At 54.0% G+C, this 25,572-nt stretch overlaps 2 protein-coding genes across 2 annotated transcripts in view; both read right to left on the bottom strand.

Annotated features, from left to right (window-relative positions):
• Positions 1–214: 214 nt before the first annotated feature.
• LAMC2 (laminin subunit gamma 2) lies at positions 215–16,012 on the bottom strand. Its single transcript, XM_082765626.1, has 23 exons — positions 15,880–16,012; positions 12,747–12,935; positions 11,876–12,005; positions 11,491–11,589; positions 11,116–11,252; positions 10,718–10,840; positions 10,257–10,446; positions 9,846–9,958; positions 9,324–9,542; positions 9,036–9,215; positions 8,292–8,525; positions 7,540–7,676; positions 6,868–7,021; positions 6,381–6,586; positions 6,010–6,089; positions 5,371–5,508; positions 5,043–5,187; positions 4,661–4,810; positions 4,010–4,124; positions 3,396–3,595; positions 2,637–2,795; positions 2,451–2,550; positions 215–2,241 (listed from the first exon to the last, which is right to left on the bottom strand). Exons 1-23 carry the CDS (start codon positions 15,950–15,952, stop codon positions 1,991–1,993), a joined length of 3,522 nt encoding a protein of 1,173 aa, XP_082621752.1. The 5' UTR covers positions 15,953–16,012; the 3' UTR covers positions 215–1,990.
• Positions 16,013–20,724: 4,712 nt separating this feature from the next.
• Positions 20,725–25,572, bottom strand: part of LAMC1 (laminin subunit gamma 1) — a 62,217-nt gene continuing 57,369 nt past the window's right edge. Inside the window, exons 24-28 of the mRNA XM_082765625.1 lie at positions 25,127–25,241; positions 24,567–24,766; positions 24,284–24,442; positions 23,705–23,804; positions 20,725–23,277 (exon numbers count right to left, since the gene is read on the bottom strand). Of these exons, the coding sequence (XP_082621751.1) occupies positions 23,021–23,277; positions 23,705–23,804; positions 24,284–24,442; positions 24,567–24,766; positions 25,127–25,241 (831 nt within the window). The 3' untranslated portion in view covers positions 20,725–23,020. The remainder of the gene's footprint in view (positions 23,278–23,704; positions 23,805–24,283; positions 24,443–24,566; positions 24,767–25,126; positions 25,242–25,572) is intronic.

Here is a 25,572-nt window from a genome sequence, read left to right as displayed (position 1 = left end):
GTAATAAACAAAAGAAAAGAAAAAACAGATGCTGCTGGTGTCGTCTTTCACCACTGCTGTGTCTTTTTAAACCAGTGCCAAGACAGAGTCAGTACAAGGAGTGCACGCTGCTGGGAGAACTCATGGACATCCTCGCCAAAGCATGGCACTGGAGAAGATAAACCAGTAGGCTAGAGCCAGCCAAAAGTATTCATTATTTATTGGCCTCCTCCCTTTCAAAAACCCAACTCATAAAAGAATAAAGTTGGCTCTGTAATACCTGTCCTATCCTGTACAACGGGAGAAGGAAAACATGCCAAAGGCAAGAATATTGCTTAAATACAAAGACAACACAGACAATTACTCAGTATACCTTTATCAAGCAAAAGCACAGGCACTGCTTTACCAGAGAATCAGAGCTAACGGGGTGGGTGAGTCCCCCAGCACGTCCTCCTCTGCCCAGAGCCGCCTCCTTCACCACTATGCAGGTCAGGGGTCTTCAGCAGGGCTGACCAGCACCTGAGAGCTCCCCCAAATGGCCTCTAAAGGAAGCTGGAAATAGTGGCAGAAGGGAGGTGGGCCCACAGGAAAGCAGCAGGTGGCTGAAGGGAGGATCGCAGGCTTCTGCTACTCCATGCTCTGCTCAGAAAAGACTTATGGCAGAAACAACCTGTGCACCAGTACTCAGGACTAGTGCCCTTTGGGAAACATCCCACACCACACTTGAGGAAGGGGAGGGATTGGGCAGCACCAAACCAGAAGTGGAGAAACATTCAAGCCATTTTCAGTATTCTAAAACAGATCAAATTAAAGTGCTGGCACTGCAGCAAGGATGGGACTGGGCTCTCAGATGCCAACGTTTTGGCTGATTCCCCCAGAGAAAGCTCCTGTTCCTGGGACAAGTGCCTCAGCTCCTGAGTGCCTGTGCAGAGGGGAAACAACCTTGCTTTTCCTGGGCACATCCAGGGAGCTGCCTGGTACCAAACTGACCGGTCACAGAAGGGAAAGTTGTGCTTGTGTGCCTGTGTGTGATGGGCTGCTAGGGAGACCCATGTTTGCCCAGAAGGAGCTTTGACAAAAACCCATTCCTCAAGGACTTTGGGACCCAAAAAGAAAGGGTGTCCTTTCCTCTTTGCTGAAGGGGACAGGTGGAGCAGAGGAAAGACTTTCCACTTCAGAAGCCCCAGCAGTCCCCTCCTCCACTGACCTGCTAGTACAGGATCCCCTCCTTCCTCCATCTAGCATATCACCCCGAGCTCCAAGCCAACTGGCATCATTTTCTTTCCCCTCTGTTCTGCCTGCCTGCAATGCATGGTGGAAGACCTGCAGCTTTATGAAAGGGGTCAGCAGCAGCATCTGATGCTGAATCTCTAAGACACACTAAAAAAACACACCAGGACTATTTCCAGCAAGGCCAGTACTGGGCAAGCTGGGAGGAGAGAGCCATGAGAAGCATCACCAGTGCCGTGGCTCAAACCTCATCCCAGCTTCCACTTCACACTGCTCAGTCCCTACCTGCTGAGCTCCAGAAAGTGAGGAAAAGCCCCACAAAGAGCACAAGGAGGTGGCAGCGGTGTGAAAAGCAAGGAAAGGGCCTTCAGTCCTTCTGTGTGTACCAGACAAGGAGAGGGGATCCAAGGGGGTTGTAGAACCTCTCAACCCTGAGCTTCAGGCTCAGAACATGACCATGCAAACTCCCCAGGCTGGCACCAAGCAACCCCCCCCCCGCACCTCAGAGAACTGTGGAAGGAATGGGCTTCTTGGTCAGCAGCACCTTCACACAAGCAGCTGTCTCCTTCCTCCTGAAATTGAGGGACGGATTATTTTGAAAATCAGGGACTCTCCCGGGCCAGTGTGACAAGACGAACTTCAGCTGCTATGCTAAACTCGAGTGTAAAGTTTAGTTTGACACAAGTCCGACACAGCTGATCCTGCCAGGCCTGGGGAGAGCAGCTGGGCCAGGCTCTCCCACCTTCAGCCGGGCTCAGGCTGCAGCCTTCCTGGAGCTGGCTCAAGGTAATTCAATGGCTTTTGTGTTGTAGCAGCCAGGAGGAAGACTTCTCTGGATGTCCTCCAGGTTCTTAATATCTGCTAGGATCTCATCAATGCTCATGTCCAGTTTCTGTACCCGGACCTTCTGCAGCGTGGCTCTTTGCTCCAGCTCTGACATCTGTATCTTCAGCCGGTTGGTTTTGGTTTTGGCTTTACCAAAATTCAGCTCAAGCTGCTTCAGGCCTTCTTCATCCACAGCACCAGGCTGGTCTGTTGCACGGGAGGGAAACAAGGAATAAGTAACCATGGGTGGAGGCTGAGGACTAGCTCCTCCTAGATACTTCAGCTTTACCCTGCTCTCCAGCCAATTTACAGGTGCCATCTGAGGCAACTTCCCACAAAACACTCGGCACCCCTATGCAGAGCTCAGTGGTGGCCTGATTTGAACTACACGGTTACAGCAACATTGCAAAACCTACTCATCAGATGCAGCAGCTCCTCCAGGGCGCTTAGTGTCTCCTGCACAGCCACCTCTGCCTGGTCAGCCTCATAATGGACACTTTGAGCTTCCTGAGCTGTCTGAAGAATGCAAGGTGGAAGCTGTAAAGCAGTCTTGCCCAAATGTCAGCAGGGAAGGGGACAAGGTGTGGGAGCCAGGGACCCACCTCGCGTATCATAGCGGTATCCGCCTCAACCTCTGACATCTTGCCCTTGAATTCTCCGTCCACTTCTTTGGCCTCGTGCTGCAGGGCTGCCACTGCCTTCTCCAGGGCAAGAACACCGTCAGCCGTTTTGTTGGCCTCCAGCTTCAGCCGTGTGAGCTCCTACAGAAGGGAAAGGCATTTTGCTCAGGGGCAGAGCATGGCTGGAATCACTCTGGGTGTACCCAGGCGTGGAGCTGGTGGGAACTGGGTCCTTCCAGGGACCCTGGGACCCAAATTATCACAGGTTCTCCTGCGTCCTTCATGTGCTCTCACCAGCTGGTGCAGACAGTTGTTTGTATGATAAGGGCTCAGCCCATCTGGCACACGCTGGTGAGTCCCTGGGGAATTATAACACGCAGTTTGGGTGTCAGACCCAAAAGCACCAAACCTGGGATCTCATTAGCCTGTCAGCAACTCCGGCCGTGGCAGTGACAGGCAAGGGCTCAGGGTGAAAAATCCCCTTGGTCACCAAGAGGTGGCTACAGAAAGATGCTACAGAGATCCCCATGGGACAAATTTGCCTGCGGAGATCCCCATGCACCCACTCTTTTCCAGCTACCTCAGGTATCTCTGCACAATCCACTATAGACAAAAGTCAACAAAAAAGCCAATGCATCACATCCACCACACAGACCACAGGGGTCACCAGCCATCTCCTCCTCCACGGTTTGTCCTTCCAAACCTCTTTTTGTCAACAATAGCACCAGGGCTTGTCCTCACCTGCTGGATCCCCATGGTGATTTCCTTCGCTTCTCCTGCTACACTGCTGGCTGCTTTGGATTCAGAAGCAGCATTGCCCAGGATGGTTTCGGCTCGGTCTGTCTTCTCCCTGGCACTTGCTACCATGCTGCTGATAACTGGAAGCCTCCTCATAGCATCTTCAGCTTCCCTTCTCTTGTCATCTGCTTGCAGGTTAAACTCTAAAGGAAATGCACATCAGCATGAAGTGGCATTACCTACGTGAGAACTCATGAGGGGGAGAAAAGGAAAGGTTTTCCTCCTGGCTTGGCCTGGTTTAGACTTCTCTCATCTTCCACAAAGTCTGCCCACAATGGCGACAGCACAGGTAAGAAAGGAGGAGAGAAGCAATTGCCAGAGAGGATCTGCTACAGGTGTTTGCTCCTTCTCATGAGCTGCTGGTCTGGTGGGGGCACTGGGACAGTCACCAGGCACTGGGCATCATGTCCCCACCACAGACACGGTGCAGAGCAGCACATGGTGCTCTGAGGACGTCTCTGAGGACATTTCTGGCAGAGGCCACCTGCAGCCCACTGAGCGTGTTCAGCTGTAACATGGAACTTGGGGGGAGGAAGAGGTCAGGAGCACAAGGTTACCCCGCAGGCTCTTCAGGATCTGCTCCACTTCATAAAAGGTGGCGTTGCCGGCACTCACGGCTTGCAGGGCTGTAGTCCTGGCGAGGTTGGCTCGGGACAGCAACTGGGTCAGCATCTGTGACAGACCGAGGGGACACAGTGAGGTGAAGGACATGGCACAGGAGCATCAGATGGTCCCAGGGCAGTCAAAGGAACCACAGCAGCAGCCTGCAAGGAGCTGTGCTGAGAGAGAAGACTGCAAGCCCATTCCCAAATGCCTGCTGTTTCCCCTGAACCCAGGTTACCACAGCCTGATCTATCAGCAGAGGCTTGCGTGAGTGCTCCTCACCCGGCTCAAGCCACCGTGAGCCACCTTAGCTCCGGTTTGTCCTGGAGCAGGTCCCTAACCTGCCTCACGTGGAGGAGGTGTGCTAAGGAGAGCCTGCAGCAGCAGCTCTGAGCACATGGTGGCATCTCACTCCAGCTCTGGCAGAACCAGAAGAAGGTGGGACCAACCCCAATGGGCTGTGTTTGGGGAAATGTGCCACCTGCAGCACGGCAGAGTGACATCCAGCCCCTTTGGAGCACAGGGGAGGACAGCACGTAGTAACTGCAACACAAGGGACACGCCACCTGCAGCTCAAGCTCAAGGTGACTCAGTCAGTGCCTTACTGCTCTCTCGCCTTCTCCTCTCTGCAGCAGCTGCTTGATTTCTTCTTCCCAGTGGCCCGTGCGACTCTGCAGCTGCCTGTACTGTGCCATATACATGTCCACCATGCTCAGGAAAGCATTTGCATCCTTCTTCAGCTGGGTTGCCTCCCCCTGAAACACAAAGATGGAATCACTGCCTTGGGGGGGCTCAATGTCACCCTGTTGCTCACAGGGAGCTGTGGCAAGCAGCAATGGATGCTTGTACCACAGCCAGCTGCAGGAGCAAAAGGGTGAGGAGTGGGACAACCAGGGCCCAGCTGAGATGGGGTCCTGGAACGGGATGAGCTGGTGGAGGGGCAGGATGAAAGGGGATGGCTTGGCACGTCAGGATCAAAGCCCTCACCTCAAAGGACCCGAAACTGGTCTTCATCAGGCGGGAGAGGGAGCTGAGGAGCATCAGGCTGCTCTGATAAGCCTTGTCTGCCTCAGAGGCTGTCCTGTCAGCCTCAGCATCCAGACCTCCAGCCAGTGACTTCAGCTCCTCATACCTGCGCAGATACAATGTGTAAGACTAAACCCAAGGACTGAAGTCAAGTCCTACCGTCCTGCCTCCAGCTGCATGTTTCTGAAACATAGCTGAGGAGGCAGAGGTGGGGACACAGAGGGTTGGACACCCCTCTCCTCCATCCCGCAGCCCCTCTCCCTCCGCTGAGACACAGCCAGCAACTTACTTCTGGAGCAGCCCTTGCAGGGAGCCAGAGGCTGCTGCCTCCCCACTCACAGCCATGCGCACCAGCTCCAGCGCCTGCTGCGAGTCGTCCTGCGCCGCCTTCGTGGCTTGCTCGATGATGTTGGCTGCTTGCATGTGGCTGAAAAGCACAGGAGGAGCCTTGTGAGAAGAGCTTCCCCCCCCAAGTTTCTTCCATAGATTTCCTTTGCGGTTTTATCCAGAGGTGCTGGATCAGGCTCTCCCAGGAAATGTCATTTGAGAAGGGGACCTGCACCTTGGGATCAGCTGCTTCGCTTGTCTCTCTTGCATCTCCCCAGGGCAGAGGAGCACCAGATGAACAGATAGATGCTGCCTGTTCCAGCTGGATGCCCATGGGCCAAACTCTGACCAGGAGTTTGACATCAACCAAGCTCTGACCAGGAGTTTGACATCAACCAAGATGCTTGTAAGACACACTGCCCAACATCACTCTCATGGAGGACACCAAAGGCAACCCAGCAGACATGTCTCCCCTGCTCCTGGACTTGTATGGAGCCCATGGGAGCTGCAGCATCAGGGCTAGGCAAGGCCACCAAACTGGGTCCTCCCATGTCCCCAGCAGGCTCTTGGTCCACTGCCAGCACCGCAAGGAGGGACTCACCTGTTGGCTAACCTCAGAGCCTCTTGGGCCAGGATCAAGAACTTGTTTGAGCCTCCAGGGAAGTGTGAAACTGGAATAGTCTGAGGAGAGAGGGAGAGAGGTGTGATCGCTCTTTCCTGGCCTTGCATCCAATTCACCAGGGAGAAAAGCAGCTGTAGCATGCTAAACCTCCAGAGCCACCCAAAGACCCTTGCCTGCAGCTCTCCAGATCCCAGCCCTACAGAAAGAGCCAGTCCTATCCACCACAATTTCTTCTCTGCTCACAAAAAAAACACCATAACTGTAACACATCAAATTCTTGCTCTCTCCATGGACTTTTTCACCTGGTGGCTGGTCTGAACTAAGAGTGTGTCACACCAAGGTGCTCTTACCACTCGACCCAGGGTGGCTCCACTTCGGTCCAGGTCCAGCCTGGCTCTCTCCAGCAGCTGCCTGGTGTCCTCCACCTGCCTCTCATACTGCCTGCTGAGAGACCTCAGCCTCTCCACCGTCGCCTTGGTATCATCCAACTGGCTCTGGCAACTGGACCCTTGTCCCTTCATCCTGGTTACACGGCTTTCCAGAGATCTGTCGGAGGCTGGGAAGAGGAAAGAGGGAGGCAGTGGCTTAAATGAAGTGCAAAAAGGCAGGGACAGCAAAACCACACTGTGATACGACACAGGTTGCCCCTTCCCTTGGACTCTCAGTGGTCCCATGCGATGGACATGCTCAGGGAAGCACACAGAGCTGCCCCAGACCGTCATCTCCTGAACGATTTCTCTCAAGAGACAAATGTCCTCTCCACGGAGGCACCCCCAGAAGCTGCTCCCTCCCGGCCTACTCCTCCAGCCCTGTCTGATGGCAACCCTTGTGTGGTACCTTGCAGGCTGAGAGCTTCTCCAAGGATGGCCTGCAACGTCTCCTCAGCCAGCTGCATCTTCCTCTCCAGCTCCTTATCCATGACCCCGCCGCCAGCTTGTGCCTCTGAGAAAAGCAGCTCCAGTTCCTGCAGCTGCTGCAGGTACAGGTCCACCTGCAAAACACAGAAGGTCATCAGTGCATGGCCACCAAACCTGTGGTGGAGAGGCCAGGGCATGAGCCAGACCCACGGCATAGAAATATGGAGTGAGGAGTTGTTTTATTAGGTGAACACTGCTTGCTGTGGGCACAGCAGGCCAGCAGCTCTAGGTCATCGTTTTTTTCATCAGTTGAGTCAGATGCAAGCACAAACTTCAGGCACAGCCTGCAGAACCACCTTTCCCTCTTGTGGGGAACCCAGGGACAAGATGCTTGAGGGTAACTGTATCTTTGCATTCATTTCAGTGCAAAGCCTCTCATTTCTGCTCAGCTGCTGCCTTGCTGATCACAGACATAACAAGGGCCACCGTGAAGAGCCAGAAGGACCACAGCATCAGGGCTTCACCTGCTAACAGCTAGACTGAGACAACGACTGGGCTCTGCACCTCAGGGCTGGCTGCAAATCTGCTGCCTGACTCTGCGCAGAGAGTGGCCTGCCCAGAGGGACAGACGGATGGACACAGGGACACCCACCTGGGCTTTCACCTGGCTATAGCAAGCTGGGCACTCGCTCTGCTCGCAGTCAGGGCCCTCAAAGCCAGGCTTGCAGATGCAGCTCCCATCACTCCGGCATGTCAGGGGCTCGGCCCCCACCAAGTTGCAGTTGCAGGCTGTGGAGCATGGCGACAGGTTAGAGTGGCCAAGGACCAGGACCTTCCCTGCTCCTTGCTCTGGGCACATCTTTCCACCCACTGCCTCTCCCTGCTTCCCTCTAACCTCGCTTTCCCACCGCTTGTCCACAGGTGGGAAGTGTCCTAGGGAAGCCCCTAGGACACACATCAGCCCCCTCAAGGCACCCCATGCTCTGTCCCCAGGGCCCTGCCACCACTGGGGAGCATGCACCTCCTGCCCGTGCTGGAGAGGGAGATCTGCCTTGGGTAAGGCAGCTTGCCTTGGGTAAGCACTGCGAGCAAACACCCCTTGTCACCTCTGCCAAGGGCTTGGAGCACAGAACAAACACCAAAAGCCACGAGGCCAAAGTGCAAATGCACAGGGTCCATTAAACCTTCTTGCATGCCAGCATGGACTTTCTTATTCATCCCCGGTGGTGGTGCTCAGACCGTGTCCACCACAGGTTCACTCCTACTTGGCCCCAGGGTGCTGCTGTGTGGTTTTTGGGTGCCGCACGTACAGCCCCCTGCAGCCATGGGCTCCAGCTTGATGAAACCTCCTGCACCCAGGCAGTGTCCTCGAGCACAGCCCCCCACCCATCCCTGTCCTCGTACCCTGGCACTTGTCGGCAGGGTTGGGGGCCAGGGGGTTCCCAAAGAAGCCGTCCTTGCAGCGGTCGCAGTAGAAGCCGGCTGTGTTGTAGATGCACTTGAGGCACTCGCCCGTCCGGCGGTCGCAGTTCCCCACGGCATTGGGCTCCACGTTGCCATTGCACTGGCAGGGCTGGCATGGCCGGGAGGCTGCAGGGTCTCCAAAGTAGCCGTCAGCACAGTACTCGCAGTTGGGCCCTGAGAAAGGCAGAGCGAGAAAAGCTCAGGGTGTTGGCCACAAACTGGAGGCCCCCAGCCTCCCTCGGCCCATGGGATGGGGACGCTGTGCCTGAAGGCTGCCACCTCCCATATGCCGAGTGCCCAATGAGCTCCTAAAAGCTGGGTGCAATGATTTTCCTTGGCGAGTCATGTCCTCCTGATCCCCTCCATCCCCATCAATCCTTTTCCCCATGTATTTTATCTGTTTGTACAGTAACTTGCCCAGGTGACTGCAGGAACAGCTCTGTTTATGTACAGCACATGCAGCTCCAGGGCAGGGCACGCACATTTGCACAGCCCTTGGCACGATGGGTGCTGGTGCTTTGCCTGAACACCAGGTTACCAGCAAGAGCAGCAGTGGGGTACACGGGTGGGGAAGCCTTGACGAGAAGACATGATTGCCCACCCAGCCCATGGACACCCACACCTCCACCTAAAGCACATGAAAACCCCTGGGGATGGACTAACAGACCAGAGCAAGGGCATTACCTGCAGCTCCAGGAGGGCAGTGGTCACAGACGACTTCTTCTCTGCCCAGCACCACCGAGCAGCCCTGGCCGTTGTTGCAGGGACATGCCCTGCAGCCGTGAGGGGGCCGGGGGTCTCGGTAGAAGCCGAATGGGCAGCTGATGCTGTTGCCCACATTTTCATCTCCCGAGTAGCATTCACCTGAGGGAGGAAGGACAGGGTATGGGACAAGCCTTTTGCTGTCACCCCGCCCAGCAGGACACCCTCTGTGAATCCGAGCACACACAACGTGCTCATGACTCCTCTTACCAGTGTCTGGGTCACAAATTCCTCCCCCTTGGCAACTGCAGGGCACGCAGATGCTGAACGGCCCCATGCTGGGAGCGTCTCTCCGGTAGCCAGCAGCACAGCTCTCACAGAACTGCCCCTGGTACCCGTCGGGACACTGGCACCGCTCCACCCAGGGTGCGAGGATGCCGGCAGCAGGCTGTGCTGACACCAGGGTGATGTTGTCGATGTAGCCGGTGCCTGGTGGGAAATGCAGCAGCTCACCTGCAAGATCCTAGCTTGCTCTGCAAGCCCCCGCGTCTCTGCATCCATCTGCACACAGGCTGTGCTGCCAGACACAATGAGCAGGGGCAGGTGGACCAGAGCTAAGGTCTTGTTTTCCCCGCCCCACGGTTGTTGGCATCCTGCTAAAGCCCTTCATGATTTCATTTGGCCTGTGTTATGACATGTTTTTCTTTGTTAAACACCATTTAACATGGCTGTCTCCAGCTGGAGACTTGTCTGCAGCAAGGAGAGCTAAGCCTTGTGGCTCCCTCCACTTACTGTACTCCCCAAAGGTGGCTCGGATCCAGAGGGCCGTCAGGTTCCCCAGCAGCCTGCGATATTCAAAGTAATTCAGCCTGGGGCTCCACTTGCTGCTGGGGTGCTCATCCAACCTGTGCACGGGACCAGGTAGAAGCTGTGTTGAATACCATGAGCTGTCCCAGCTGCTCTTTCCCATCTCCCTCCTGTGCCCAAAGCACCAGGGGACAACCTCCACTGGCACAACTGGCACCAAGCGAAGCCCCCATCCCGACTCAGGACAGATCCTACCACCCTCTCACCCTCATCCTTGTCCACGAGGAGAGATGCACGGAGCACCAACTCAAACCACGTAAGCCTGGCCACCTCTGAGGGACCTTAGCTAGGTCCCTGAGCTCCCCAAGCTCACCCTGCCCAAATCCTGAGCTTCACCTGAAGGTGTACGTCTGGCTGACGCCACAGGGCAGGATCTTCCCGGGAGGCAAGAAGGGGGCAGTGACTCGCAGGCCAGCTCCTTCCAGGACCACGTCGTGTGGGGAGGGCTGCTGTCCCCCTCGGTCCAGGCGGTAATCAAAGGAGAGCACCTGACCGTAGCTCAGCTGCTGGTTCCCAAGGAATTTGGCTGCAAATGGAAGCAGGGAAGAGGACAGGAGGGAAGGAATTACAGGCTTAAAGTTTTGCTTTCCTCTGGAAGGCACACTCTGCAGGGTCAGACCAAGCAGCACTGCAATGGCTGACCCCAGCATCACCTCTCAGGGTGGGGAAGCACTGGGGATGTCACCTCCCTGCCCCAGGATGGTCCCTTCACTCTGCCCATGCCACCTCCTTCCCCAGCCCCACAGACCCCCGTGGGTCACCCCTTTCTGCCTCGATCAGCTGGGCTCCGTGCATACCAGGTGCCACAAAGTAGAGCGCTTCCCACGTCCTCGCTGCTATGAACACGTCCTGGTGGCGCGGAGACCACTGGAGCTCAGCTGGGTACCCATTCTCGTGGACCCCTGTCCAGCCTTCTGCACCTGGAGGGCAAGCACAGAGGAAGCACCCCCAGTCAGAGACAGGGAAGGGTGCTTCCAGCTCTCCAGCATCTTCTGCAAGCTGCATCTTTCAAAAAAAAAACAACTCTGGTTTGTCTTGACCTGCTTGCGTCCACACCCTGCTTGTACCCACACCAGCAACCTCTTTGACAGCAGCTGGGAACTCCAGGGCTCCTCCGGTGACTAAAGGGCAGGAGGGTGGCAATGACCCCCCCCCCCCCCGCACAACAGCCCTGGGGCTGCAGGGATGGCCTCACCTTGCTGGAAGCTGGAGGTGATCCTGTGGACACTGTAATTCTCAGCGCTGACACATGAGGACGAGTGTCCATAACAGAAACACGGTGAGCATCCTGCTGGGTTTCTGGCATCCAAGTTATAGAAGTTTGGTTTGCACCTGGAAAAGAAAGGCTACAATGCTCGCGTGGTTTTCTTCCTCTCCCTCCCACGCTCAGCCTGCTGTAGGGCACAAACCTGCACACAGCAAACTCAACCAACCCTCTGAAGACAGCCGTGTGCACCCACTGCTGCCTTCCAGGGCTGCCCCCAGGCCAGGGCAGCAGGGCAGGCATCTCCCCTCCCGCAGGGGGGCTTGGTGAGCAGCTGGGAGCGGGGATGAGCCCCCTATCACCCACCTGTCGCAGCGCTCACCAGCAGTGCCGGCCTTGCAGATGCAGCGGCCCGAGCTGCACTCCCCTGTGCTGCCAGCTGGGTCACAGGCACACTGCAGGCTCCTGCAACGGGGACAGCAGGGACACCACAATTACCTCCAGATCCACAGGAGGCTCGGTGCCGCAGAGCACTGGTCATACAAGACACCAGAGAATCCCCCCTCTCCCCCCAGCTGGACCAGGGTGGGGCACAACGAGTAGGAGGAGGCTGCAGCACTGATGGTGCAGCACTGACCAAGAGGCACTTCCAAAGGTGCTTAACATGTGAAGGGGGCTGGTCCTGGAGGGGTCTGGCCCTGGAGGTGGTCCCCATGGCTGTCCCCACACATGGCCAGCCGCCAGCACTTACTGCCCGTGTCTCTGGCACCCGGCCTCGGAGAAGGAGTGGAAGCCCGGCTGGCAGCGGTCGCACTTCTCGCCCATCACACCGGGTTTGCAGCTGCAGCGGCCGTCACTGTTGCACTGAGGGCTGAGGGAGCCTGGATGGAGGAGCTGAGTTGGATTTTTCCACTCAAAGCAACCCAAAGTATGGGGTGTCCCCCCTGCTCTCTCTGCTTGCCACCTATTTTTTGTGTTTGTGGGAGTGCCCCGGGCATCATTTCTCCTTAAAACTGCAGCAATGTGAAAAGCAGGCAGAGGAACTGGGGCCGGGGGGACTGAAGCTTTCCACCCACCCCACAGCTGGTGGCCCTTTGCAACATGTCCTGTCCCCAGGTGTGATGCTCTGAGCTCAGGAATTAGCCTTTCACTTTTACAAGTGGGAGGCACAGGGCAGACCTGGCCACAGCGCAGCCTTTTTGGGGGCTTGTTGGTGGGCCATTCTTCCTCTCTGTTCTCTTTCCCTCCTCCCACCATCCACAAGCTCTGCCAGGGCTACTGAGCCAAGCCTTGCACAAGTGCGAATGCACTCGATGGAGTTGGGCATCACCAGAGGAACCTCCTGGGGACCACGCGGAGAAGAATAGGGAGTAAGACCCAGAGAGGCATCAGGGTGTTTTGCTGGGACCTCTCCATCTCCCCCTTCTTCAGGGACAAGGAGTGGGATCCAATGTCCCTGATTCCCCTCCAAGGACTGCCCTGCGAGCACCATGCTCCACAACCAGCAAGGGGCACCAACCTCGGGTTCTTTAGGGCTGGAAAATGTAGCAGAAGCTCAATAAGCAAACTCTTTAGGCCTCCCTAACCCCACCGCCCTGTCAGCCCCGGTGGTGGCCCCGTACCCTGGGGGTGGCAGCGGCAGGGCAGGCAGCAGTCCCCGTTGTGCTGGCGGAAGTATCCCTCCTTGCAGCGCTCACAGCGGGGGCCCTCGGTGTTGCCCAGGCAGCCGAGGCAGCGGTACCCGTTCCCCGTCTCCATCAGCAGGTGCCAGTCAAAGACGCACTGCCTGGACATCCCATTGCAGTCGCAGGCTGGGGAGAAGAAAAGAGGAGGTTAGAGGGAAGGGCACTGACTGTGAAGCTTGCCTGTGACCTGAGGAACAAGTCCAGGCCACACAAATCTCCCAAAATGGGCTCGGCGATGCTCTCAGTCCCATCCTAGAGAGTTACCAGCCACGGCCATGGGAGGCCATGCTCCACGGTGGAGAGCTGTGCCACCAGCACAAGGCATGCTTTGCTGCCAGTTATTTCCAGGGCAAATATGGGAGGGCATCAAGCAATGTTTTATGCTTGCTCGACAGCTGAACGTTTATTGGTGCACCACATTCAAGGCTCCGAAAGGGGGAGGCAGGTGGGATGAGAGCTGCTGTGGACAATGCAACCTTGCTGAAAAGGGACTTGTGGCCAAGGCAGTGCTGTCTTCCCATCTGTCCGCTTGCTCCGAGGGAAAGTGGGGCCACCCAGGTCACCTCCAGCAGGACCCAAGCCCCTGCAGCACAGCCTGGCCCCAGCCTTGCCCCCAGCCCCCAGCCGTCTTACTGCAGAGTGTCTCAGTTCAGCAGCATCACCAACTAGAGCAGCTGAGGTTGGGAATTCTCCCTGGCAAAGACAGGCAGCAGAAGGACATGACCTGAGGGATGAAGCAGGATGCTCAAGGATGCAAAGCCTGCTGAGGAGCTGCTCCAAGATGCCCTGGTGCTGCCCACAAAGGTCCGTCCCAAGCTGGCTTCCACCTAGTGCCCTCAGCAACTGAAGACCTCTGTCCCCCCCACCCCGGGGCCCCTGCCATTCCTGGGCCAAGGCTGAGCCTTCAGGCCCACTGCCAGTGCTGACAGATGCCCTCGGATGCCCATCAGCACTCGTGTACCTGAGCAGCACGTTCAGCCCAGCCTGATACTGAGAGGAACGCAAACAGGGACAGAGCTTTCCTAGCTCCAGCAAGTGTGGCTCTTGGTCCAGCCCTGCCACTGGGAGCCCAACACCCAGCAGCAGTTCCACTGCCCAGCCTGCTGGGGACACCTGCAGGAGCCCGAGTCCTGCCTTGGTCGGTGTGGAAGAAACGCCCAAAGCCTCAGTAAACAACCTCCAGTGACCAAAGGGCAGAAACGATTAAAAAAAAAAAAATCTCCAAAAGAAGCACCGTGGTATTCTGTTTCCCAAGGTATTTGCACTCACCTGCAGGCTGTGACTGCTTGGTGCCCGTCCCCTCCCCTCCATATTAAAGCATTTAACCCCACCCACACCTCGCCCTGCACAATCCAGAGGATTTAGCAATCCAGAGGATTTACCAGCGTGCCAAATCACAGCTCCCCAGGGAAGGAAAGCCTGTTCTCAGGTCTTGCTCCAAGGCTGAAGCATGTTGAGAACTGACTCCCAGCCTTGGCACGGATTCAGGGCTGGCTAACAAGAAGCTGTTCACAATGCTACTGCAGGTCGGTGCCATGGCCTCACCGCTGCTGCTGGTCTTCTCCTGGGGCCTGGCGGGCTTTGGCAGGCCGAGCGTTACCACAGGCAAAGCAAGATGGAGCGGGCTTGAAGCCAAGGACAGGAGCTGCTCTGCAGCCGGCTGCCCCAAGGCTCTACCCACAGATTTCTTCAGTGCCGCATTGGGATGAGGGAGGTCTGGGGCATGCATCCAGTAGGACCTCGCTCCCCAAGCTTCCACCCAGCAGAAAAAAAAAAACATGAAAAATGTTTGGTTGCTGTGCTGACGTAAACCCCAACATGGGAAAGGCTTGGAGAAGGAGACAGTTCTTTCCAACGCAGCGAATAAGCACGCTGTGCCTTGGCTACAGACACTGTGCTGCCGACTTTGAGATGCATACATGTACCACATTAGCCAGCACCAGGCCAGAGATGTCAGCTTGTCTGCATGCTTGCTGTTGTAGGTGCTCTGCAGCCCAGTAAGCTTCCATTGGATCTCCCCAAGCCAAGAATCGCAGCCAGGAGCCTCCAAGTCTTCGCTGAAGTCTTCAAACATCCATTGCCACCCAGAGGAGCTCAGTGCTGTAAGCCCCTCACCTTCCTTGTACACCCCAGCCCACCTCCACTCAGACAACCAAAGCCCTTTTTTCCTCCCTCATTTCCCAGTCCAAGGGTTGGAGAGCTGTGAGCCCCCTCCACCCTAGCTCATCCCTGTACCCTGGAGAATCTTAAACAGCCCCAACCAACACCCAGGGATGTGTGTGCTGCAGCCAAGGCAGCGAGCAGAGGCAGAAAATAAAAATCTCCATCGGTATTTTAGAACACAATTATGGCTGCTGTAGTAATTACCCAATTAGCAAGCAAACCAAATTAGGTCTGTCCTTTAAAAACGCACTCATTCAGCACTTTTTTCCCCTGTCATGTTCCACTGCACTTAAATGAAATCTGGTACCAAGGGACCTGCTTCAAACCCTGCAAGCCTACTTCCAAGCAGCAGTACTACAGAGAATCAAACAAAAACTGAGGCTGCTCAGCATTTATGAAGACTATGTAAAGAGCCAATTTTGGTCTTGAGGACTGCATGCATCCCGTGAGGCTCCAGCTTGCACAAAACACAAACTCTGCACGTGTTGCTGCTGGATCCTGGACACTTCCAGCTCTTCCTCAGGCTCAGCACACATGCTGGTTATCAGCAGCGGCAGGCAAACAAACCCCTTCCCTGTGCAATCCTCGTGCTCACACCCAAATCCCACCCAGGCAGCCAAGCTTTCCTCAGAAAGCAATAAAGTAATTACACCCAAACACGTTTCTCAAAAGGGATGCTGGTAAAAACCGGTCTAGGTGGTCACAGGAATTTAGCTCCAGAGAAAGCCTGAGGAGAAGCACCGTCAGGTGTGGGCTTAACCCCAGCAGCAGGAGGGGAGAGCGTGGCCCGGCAGAAGAGCACTGCTGGACCCTAAGAGCTCCACATTCGCGGGGCTGGCAGCAAAGCTGCCAGCAGGACAGCTTTCCAGCCCCAGAGCGGACCTCCCCAGCCCCCTGAAAGCCTCACCTTCTCCTCCTTCGGTGCTGAGGGCTGCGAGCAGTGGGGACACTGCCAGGACCACGAGCCAGCACCTGGCCATCGCCACAGCCCTGTGGCAGGCACTGGGCACGCAAAGCCCCAGTTCCAGGCTGCTGCACTCAAGCTCTGTTCTTATTTGCGATCCCCCCACACACACACACCCTGGTGGTTTTTATCAGCTCCTCCACCTGAGTCACTCCCAGCAGGAAGAGCACGGGTGCCTTGCTCTGACTCACCAGGAACAGGGGAGCCCAGCCCAGCAGCACAGCCAGGCGCACATGCGCCTGCTGCCAGCCGAAGGCATTGCCAACAACGGGACGCAGCACCCCGAGGGCCTCCTGGTGGCACCATCCCAGGGAAAAGGGCTGCTGGGACAACATGAATTCAATGGTGGCTGCCCAGCTCTGTCCTGTCCACCCTCCTCCATATGGGCTTTTCCACCACCCTCCAGGCAGGTCTGCACATAGGAGCGGGGCTGCCCGGGCATGCAGGCGGCGCAAGAAGTAGCGGAGTGAGACGGGATGAGATCATGGGGAGCCCGAGGAGGGGGGACAGGGGCTGCCTGCACAGCCTCCCGGCTGCTGAGCCACCCTGCCAGAGCAGGGCTGGAGGAAGGCAGGAAGAGAAGCCCAGCAGGACCCACAGCCAAAGGCTGCTGGGGATGCAAAAAGCCCCTGAAGTCAGCTTGGACACATGCTAACAAAAAAAAAATAAATCTATCAGGATCTACAGGCATTTGGAACAGGAAATCCCCAGACCTAGAGATGGGAGAAAGGCTGGGAATTATCAGCGACTGTCATGCGTGTCATGCTTTTACACCTGAGACAGAAAATAAGGTTAAACAGGCCATTGGCCTGGCCCAGTACAACTGCGTTTGTGCTGGAAAAGGCTGAGGAGCAGACACCCCGGAGCCCCGTGCCCATCGGCGTTTTGGTCCCAAGGGCTGCAGACTTGCTGCATGAGACCTGAAGGCAGATCTGCCTTGCTCCTCACCTGCACGTCTGAGGCAGCCACAACCAAGTCCGCTCTGGAGCTGACTGGCTCCAGAAGGACCCACCGTTGGCCAAGCCAAGCCAGTGAGCACGTTTTGAAGAACGGGAAAAACTGCTGCAGGACAGCAGTGGGGAGAGAGAAAATGTAGAGGAAACAGCTCTGCAGACACCAAGGTCAGTGAAGGAGGGGAGTTCTTCTCTAAGAGCTGCAGCCTGGGGGAAGCCCACTGAGGACCAGTTTGGGAAGGACAGCATCCCATGGGAGGGGTCCAGGGAACCATCTCCCTGTCCTTATCTCAACCCTTGAGCCTATTCTCACTGTATTTTTTCCCCACCTATCTTTGAGGAGTGGGAATGAGAGAGCACAGCAGTGGCATTAATTTTGCTATCAGTGTGAAACCTCCACACCAGGGCCTCCCAGCCCGGCCCATAGCCAAACACACAGGAGAAATGGGACGCTGGCACATCCCTATGACCCCCCAAAAGCAGCCCCGAGGCTGATCTCAGGGAAGGATGGTCCTCATGCTGCAGCTCAGCACTGCTTATTGCCTCGATTTGTGACCACGAGTGGGTCACAGACACCAACACCTGCAGATGAAGGTGCCCAACAAGTTCACTCCCAGACCAACGCTGCAGTTACCTTTCTGCCTCAGGGACTGGAGCCCAGCCCAAATTAGGCTAACACTCTGCTCCTTCCAGAGCTAACAGATCTGGGCTAATTAACACTCAGGTCGCCTCCTGAACCTTTGAAGGTGCCCAACAGCCTCTGCACACTGATGGACCCAGCGGTGACTCAGGGCTTCCCTCACCGCCTCCTCATGCCGTGGTGACCTTCTCGTACAACCAGCCCGAATGCACTGCCTTTTGGTGACTCCGTTTGCCAAGTTTAACTTGCCTCTGCCGACTGATTCAACTCTCTTTTACAAACAGGCTGCTCCCTTTTAATTGCATACACTGTGTCTTAATATAGCTCACAACAAGGAAACTAGCTTCACAAATGCAGTAGTGGCATGTTGACATTTGACAACCAAGATTGTCTTGTCTGATTCTTTCATTATTTTTTAAGTAGTGAGACAAAAACACCGCATTCCCACCTACTTGGCAGAGTTCCTATAGGCCTGTTTATTCCTTTAGTGAAATGCACTTAATCCGTTCTGCTCCAAAACTCAAATTCTTGACCGAGTTCTCTATTAGACCAGATCTTGCCATCAGGAAGCTTTTCACAAGAATTGCGATTTTTCCTTATTTGGCTCTTTCTTGTTATTCCTTCTGTCTCGCCATTTGCACTCAGCCTCTGACCTCACTTCTGCAAACAAGCACTGACACAGCTCGCTCTCTAGTCATTTCTGCATATTTGCTTTGGTTACTCTGACTTCGTCATCCTCCACCAGCACTCAAAGTCACCTCTAAAAGCTGCATTAATGCACTCAGACACTGCCCAAAGCAGAGTTTCAAGGCCGTGATTTTCAAAACACACTAGACCTGAAAAAAACTGGTGCCCACCACCCACTGCAGGAGAATTGTCACCCACTGTGATGGCAGCGCTGGCTGGAGAAGGCCTTACACAAACGTTGCTGCTCCCTTGGGGCCTGTGCAGAAGTGGGTTCTCCTCAGGTGCTTGCTGGCTTGCTTTCCTTCCAGCCACTGTTGCCCCACGTGCACGTGCTCACCTACACGTGTCCACGTACTGCAAAACCTGTCAGCATAAGGAGCTTCCTCCCAGTCCCACAGTGCCTAAAGCAGAACACCAGTTGGTTAATCCTTTAAACACAGCCCCTTGCTCAGGAACATCCTTCAGAAGACATCCTTTGGCACTTCTGTGGTTTTTATGTACACTTCTGGCGTACCTGGAGGCACAGCTTGGCAGCTGGGACAGCCCATGTTCAGGAAAGGCAAAGCCTCTAACTTCAGCTACACAGAGCAGAAAAGAGATGGAGAATTTGGGCAAGAGCTTGGTGGGACCCCCAGGACCCAGCCGTGCTCACCAGAGCCAGTGGCCCCTCGGGTCACGGGGGGGCAGAAGAACAAGAACCCAGCCGGACCCCAGCAGCAGTCCCACCACCTCCACATTTTACTCCAGCAAGGCATAAAAAATACACAGCCTTTGGCTCAGGGAAGCCATGTCTCATATGCTAAAAATTCCCCCTGGATTACGGGGCGGGCTGAGCTGAGAGCCACCCCTGGTGACAGGAGTGACCCCGCAAAGATCACAGCCTCGGGGCCGCCTTTCTCTGGCTGGGACCCAGGCCCTGCCTGCGGGGCCACGGCGCTGAGCAAGCGGGGCAGGGTGCAGTGAGGAAACGCCGTCACGTCTGGCCTCGCCTCGCCACCGCCCTGCCTGTACACGAGGGGATGAGACACAGACAGGTAGGCAGGCAGACAGGCAGGGACTCTGGCATTTCTGTCCTGCTGTGCTCTCCCCTTTGCCTCCACAGAGCAGCCTGGGAAGGGCCCCAAGCTCCACGAAGCCCCGCGGAGCTCCCACTTTCGCTAGGACAAGCACCCGGCTGCTTTTCACCCTAGCTGTGAAGACCCCTCCACTGCCCAGCTCCTCGCCATTGCCAGCTGACCCCTGGGGCAGCCCCACCTTCCTCCAGAGAGCACAGGCATGGAGTTTGACCTCTGAGAGTGGAAAAAGTCCCCAGAAATTAGAGAAAAGCCAGCAAAGCATGTTGCATCCCCCATGAGCAAGGTCCCTCCTCTTGATGTCCACCTCAAAGCCAAGCTCAGCCCCTGCTGGGCAGAAACATCCCCCTCAGATCCTGGGTGGACTCCTGGGCTCAAATACTTGACAAGCTTCCTCAGCCCACTTCCTTTCACACTGCCTTGTTTCCCAGGTCACAGCAGCGAACAAGCCTGGAGAGAGGCTGCTGGGGAGCAGGTCCCTCGGGTCCCCACATCCCTGCAGCTCCTCACTGGCCATGGTGGCATCTCCTGCCAGGGTCAGGCACTCCAGCCCGTGATCTGTTATCACAGTCATCTTTCCTAACATTCAAAACTTAATTCAGGAATGTAATCTCTTCGCTCTTGCTGACAGGACACAGGAACAACAGAGAACACCCAGGTTGTCAGCAGTTCCTGTTGAAGAAAACCCAGGTCCTTTATGTAGGGTTTCCATTTCCCTTTCAGTCCTTTCACCCCAGAGGCCCTTGCATTTCAGCAAGCCAGCTTTAAGCATACAAGATCGTACCCCTGAAGTGCAAAGAGCCACCCCTCCAACCTCCTGTTCCTTCAAGAAGAGCTCAGATCCAACAGCGTTGCATAGACGGGACACACTCTTATTTCCAAAGGATTGGAAAAACAGCAGTGTAAAATTCATTGCAGTCAGTGCAACTCAGCTCTGGACACAGAGAGAAACCTGTGTTCAGTGTGTCCATTTGCAGCCCGCTGCAGGAATTTGCAGATTACTTTTCTCCTCCCTTCCCTGCCCCTCACCCTGCTCTTCCAGCTCACTGAGCAAGAGAAGAACCCCGTAACAGAGACAGACCCACATCAACCAGCGCCAAAAAAGCAAAACTCAAAGGAATCCCAGTGTATAGGGGGTTACAAATATTCAGACTTTATTATAAATAAGAAATACTGTTTTATACATAAAAACTGCAAGTGTTGCATTTTGTTCACCGCCCCAGACAGCGAGACCACAGATTAAGGCAAAAAAGCTGAAGTGAAGGCACATACTGAGGGGGCCACAGTCAGGAATCAAGTGATGAAGGGACCGCCATGCGCTGCCCGCGACACCCAGCACCCCACCAGCAGCTGTCCCAACATCACCTTACGCAAAGAAATAACTGGACTTATACAATGAGTAATGGCTGTAATGCAGTAGTGATTAAGAGATCGCTTATAAAGATTTTTTTTTTTTATTTAAAAATAAAATTCTGTTAAAAACAGCTTAACAACAACAAAAAAAAAATAGAAGAGAAAGCAGGAAACCTTAGGCCTGAGGTCAGCCAGGGCATGCGCGCATCTTCACATCTGCTCTTCTCACAGCCTTGGCAGAGAGGTGACGTGGTTAGACAGCCATCTGACCAGAGCAGCCAGCCAGAAAACACTGATGTGAAGGTCCCACGGGCGTGGGCAAGCATAGGGAAACTCTCCTCCAGGGGTGGGATTGGTATGTTCACAGGTGGGGGCAAACCCCAAGGCAGTTTTTGGTAAATTGCAAGAACTCTAGGAAGATGGGTATAAGAGAGAGGCAGGGTTTGCTAGAAACATCCCCTCTCCCCGCAGCAGTTTGAGGATGCGCTCAGCCTCCAGCTACGTCCTCACTCCTTGCACAGAGGTCTGAACCCCAAACCCAGCTCTGACCACCTCAACACCGGGTCCCGACAGCGCTCCAGCTCCTCACAGTCCAGCTGCGAAACTGCCGCCGCTCCCAGAGCATCGCGGCCAGAACCTGGAGGGCACAAAGCGCCCGTCCCCCGGCTGCAGCAGCAGGCGTGGGTCACTGCTGGCCCCATGCCATGCGGATGCTGAGAACACGCACTGGGGGAAGAGGGTGGGAGCCCTGCTAGAGGAAACAGCGGGCTCCAAGGGGGTTATATGGACAGAAGCGATACGTGGTGCACGTGCCTTGATGGTTACAGGGGAAAGCACGTAGAGGAGGCCAGGCTGTGCCACTCTGGAAATATGGCTGAGTATATTTACACACGCATACACATGCACACGAGAGACTTCCTCACACTATAATCATGATAAAAACGGAAAAAAAATATCACATTCACACAAAAAATATAAATTTGAAATAATTAATAGCACCAGTGTGTGTCAGATAATAATTTCTTCCCCGCTACGCAAACGTACAAAGTTGCATAGTGTTTAAGGATAGATATATGCTGGATCTTAAGGAAGAGAGAGAGGGGGTGCTGGGCTGGAGCCATGGAGGAAGCTGCAGAGGGTGCTCTCGTATCAGAGGAGGGCTGAGGGAGGAGTGAAGGGCTCCCACTGCTGCCTCCCAGCACCACCAAGCAGCTGGCAGTGGGAAGCACTGCCTCAGGAGGAACCTGAAAGCTGCTCTTTCAGCCAGGTTGGGGGGGGGGGGGGAAAGTACGGTGAGAGCAATACCAAAAAGTGTAAAAATACTACTAGCCTCCTTCAGGAAGACGATGGGGAGAAAGACCTTCTCATTTACATCTTCAAGCCCTCTTCCTTCCCTACCCAAACACATTCAGGTTGAAGTTCAGACCAGCTGTCAGAGCTCTCTGGATGGCAGCTCTCCTCTTCAGCAAGATTTCTGCTGCTTGAACAAATGAATCTGTCAGTCAGACACCTGTAGCCTAAAACAAAGATCCTCTGGTGATCTGAGGGCAACACCTCCAGATGGGAACTCAGCTCATCACTTCCAGACACCCCAGCCTGGACTACCCAACCGGCAGCTGCTTGCAGACTGCACACAAAACTTCTGCTCCACAGGCCCGCAGCAGTGCTGGCAAGACCTACCACTCCCCTAGCATCCCATCTTCCCAAAAAGCTCCTCTCAGAGGCTGCATTATTCTCAGAGCGATGCATCATCACAGAAAGCATTTCAGAAAGAGGCTTAGGATATTTCATAAAAGGCTACCAATGGTTTTGATTGGCCACTAGTCAACGTAACGAAACAAAATAAAAAATCACAGGGTTAGAAGTTGGGAACAGGGATCTGAATGAGTGCAGCTATACTGGCCATTACAGTAATACTTTGGTAGCCAACCTCCTTCCTTCATAGGGACAGAGCTCTGGGACCAAGGATTTTACAGTCAAGGGGAGAAGAAAGGAGAGAAAGTAGAGTTAGTTTTGCCTTGCTGTATACAGCTCACATGGTTATTTCTGAACCACAGAATAAAGAGTCCAGAGCATCTCTCATCCTTGCACTAATTAAAGGGAAACTGTCTGAGAAAGGGGTGAAGGTGGAGTGCTCAGGAAGACAATTTATATAAAAAACCCTTTGATGCCCAACGACGGATATTTAATTCGCCTCTCTTAAAAAAAAAAAATTAAAAAAAAAAACTTTTCAACTTATCCTGATTTGAAAAGAGAACAGTGGCTACGAGCCACGAAGAGTTGGGGATTTGAAGAAGGTAAGGTGTGTTAAGGCACTCCATAGCCAAACCATTGCTCCACCAGTCACCCGGGGAATACCCTCCACCCCCAGCGCTCCCTTAGGGTTTCTCAATGGACGGGGTGTTAAAACAGCCAGATGGCAAGGTCTTCTTGATGTCTTCCAGGTTGCTAATGTCTTTCAGGATTTCCTCAATGTCCCTGTTGTAGGCCTGTATTGCATCATCTTGCTTCCTGGCTTCTCTCTCAAGCAAAGACACTTTCTGGTCCAGGTCGCTACTTCTCATCTGGTCTTTGGCACTATTCAGGGTACCCTCAATCTCGTTCAGTTTGTTCAAGTCCACCGTCTCCAGTTGCCCTGAGAAGCCAGAAGGAAATAGACCATTAAAAAGGTTTTGAAGCACTGCTTTCGGGTGCTTACACACAGCAGAGCCCCTGCTCTGAACGAGTGAACCAAGATCTCCATCAGACTGTCCATCTCTGCATTAAAATAGGACCACGTGAATTGGCTGCACACTCCAGTGCCTCAAAAATAGTCCTCAGCTTGCAGGAAAGCAGTACTGAACACCGCACAGTGAGCTTTGAAGCTAACGCAGAGAAAAAGAAAAAAAAGAAAAAAACACTTGCCAAAAGCACATAAACCCAATTTCTAAAAAAAGAAAAAAGAAAAAAAAAGAGCTATTTGATTCATGGCACAGCACCACACAACACTGGCTGCCAGCACTTCCCAAACAGGAGACAGGAAAACACTCAAAGGAATATAGCACACATAAAGAGAGCCTTACCTAGTTGATCTAAAAGATCGTTAATGACAGTAAGCAAGCTGTTCACAGAGTTCTTCGCTTTTCTTGCATTGTCTTCTGCCTCCTGGGCTGCCTGTGAAGCCTGCAGGGTGAAAAAAAAACAAGAGCACAATAAACTCTGTAGGGTTTATGAAACCACTGCCTCTCCTTTTCATGCATTTGCCCAAGCAGTTGCACATATCCGTTTCCTCTCTCCAAAATGATCTCTGTGCTGAGATACCTGTCACAGCGTTGGCAAAGACAACCTTCAAATACTCAGTTTTCTACAAGAAAGGATGTGGATCCCTGGTAACTAAGAAGAGTTATGCATGAGAAGTTAGAACAGAGTCAGGTTTCTGTTAAAATAAAAGTACTATGTTAAGGAAACTGGCTCTCAAAGTTGAGTAATGAACCTATGGTAAGGTTACTATAGGAGCTCCTTCATTAGTCTCATGCATTCAATTCCACTTAAAATTCGGCAGATAGAGAATACTAACTGCACCCAGTGAGCAGAAGAAGGCTTGCACTGGCAGGACAGCAGGGAGAATACATCTTCTTGCCTCTGCTGTCAGCGTCACTTACCATGCCTGCCATCATCATGTCCTGATTAGCATCATCTTGCTTTCGCTTCAGCTCTTTTTCTGCTTCCTGGAGTTGCTTCATCATGTCATCCACTTCTTTGGCCAGCCCCGTCACATCAGAGAAAGTCTTGTCAGCTTCAGCTCTGGTAGCAGCAGCACTCTACAGCCAACATGGGAAGAGGATGGAAACAGGCAGTGAAGGCGTCGAACATTCTGGAACAGAGTTTATGCAAATACACGCCAATACCTCCGGAAGGTTGGCTCCAGAACTGCAAGGGACTCACCTTCTGAACAGAACTGGCGATCTTCTCAGCATCATCTGCTTTAGCCTTGGCTTCGCGGGCATCAGCAGCAGCATTGCCAAGTGCCATCTCTGCCTGGCGTGTCTTATTGTTGGCTTCAGCAATGGTCCGGGTGATGGCAGGAATCTTCTTCAGTGCCTCCTCAGCTGCTGTCTTGTTGTCGTTCACTCGCTTATCAAAATCTAAGAAAGGGCAAAACAGATTCTCATCATCTGCTCCAGAAGAGCTTTGGGATGCTTCTCTGACCAAACTACCCTGGCTTTGCCTCCTTGAAATTAGAGGGAAGAACAGCAAACTGGGGTCTGGGGGTGCACACACTTGCAGTTCACACTGTTACACATCATCTCAGGCTAAATAAGTAAGCTGGCCAAAAAGGAGATTTCTAGTCATTGGAAAGACTTCCATTTTCCTTTAAAAAAGCCAGAAGAATCTGTCCAACACTTGCGTACTGGCAACAGCATGACTCATTTAACTGAGATGGCTATACTGCAGAGTTACCTCTCTAAGAATTAAGGGATTCCCTGCAAGTGTTTTCTCTTTACCTTTCAGGTTGCTGAGAATGGTATTAGCCTCCTGCAGTGTGCCGTTGCCTTTCCGAGCAGCTTCCTCAGCCAGGGCTTTTGCTGCATCTGCTCGAGCCAGGAGCTGGTCTGCAGTCTAAGGAGACAAGACATCTATCAACATACTCTTACCGTTTGATGGATGACCATGTAGGCCTCTCAGAAAGCATCATTTAGCATGAAACACCACTGCAATACGGAACTGCAGTGATCCCCTAAGTGAGTGGCAATACTTCCTCTGAAATCATAGTAAATTCTGGTACTTTGGAACACCATCCTGAATACACACCTGCCAAATATACCAACTCTCCAATGTACCAAAATGTACCAATGTACCAACTCTCCAAATATCCCAACTCTCCACAATGAAGTGGCTTTAGCATTTCCTTCACAGGACCATTCCTCAATATTTGTGTAAGTAACAAACA

Source organism: Aythya marila (genome assembly GCF_965140915.1).
Source record: "Aythya marila genome assembly, chromosome: 8".
NCBI lineage: Eukaryota > Metazoa > Chordata > Aves > Anseriformes > Anatidae > Aythya > Aythya marila.
Note: the sequence above shows the minus strand (reverse complement) of the source record. Positions and strands in the feature narration are given on the sequence as shown.

Excerpts from the sequence above, each read along its gene's own strand:
- LAMC2 (XM_082765626.1), bottom strand. The coding sequence starts at position 15,952 with ATGGCCAGGTGCTGGCTCGTGGTCCTGGCAGTGTCCCCACTGCTCGCA. Across the intron at positions 10,841-11,115 it reads CACCTCCAGCTTCCAGCAAG|GTGCAGAAGGCTGGACAGGG; the intron begins GTGAGGCCATCC and ends CTTGCCCTCCAG. Across the intron at positions 2,242-2,450 it reads GGAGCTGCTGCATCTGATGA|ACCAGCCTGGTGCTGTGGAT; the intron begins GTAGGTTTTGCA and ends CCCGTGCAACAG.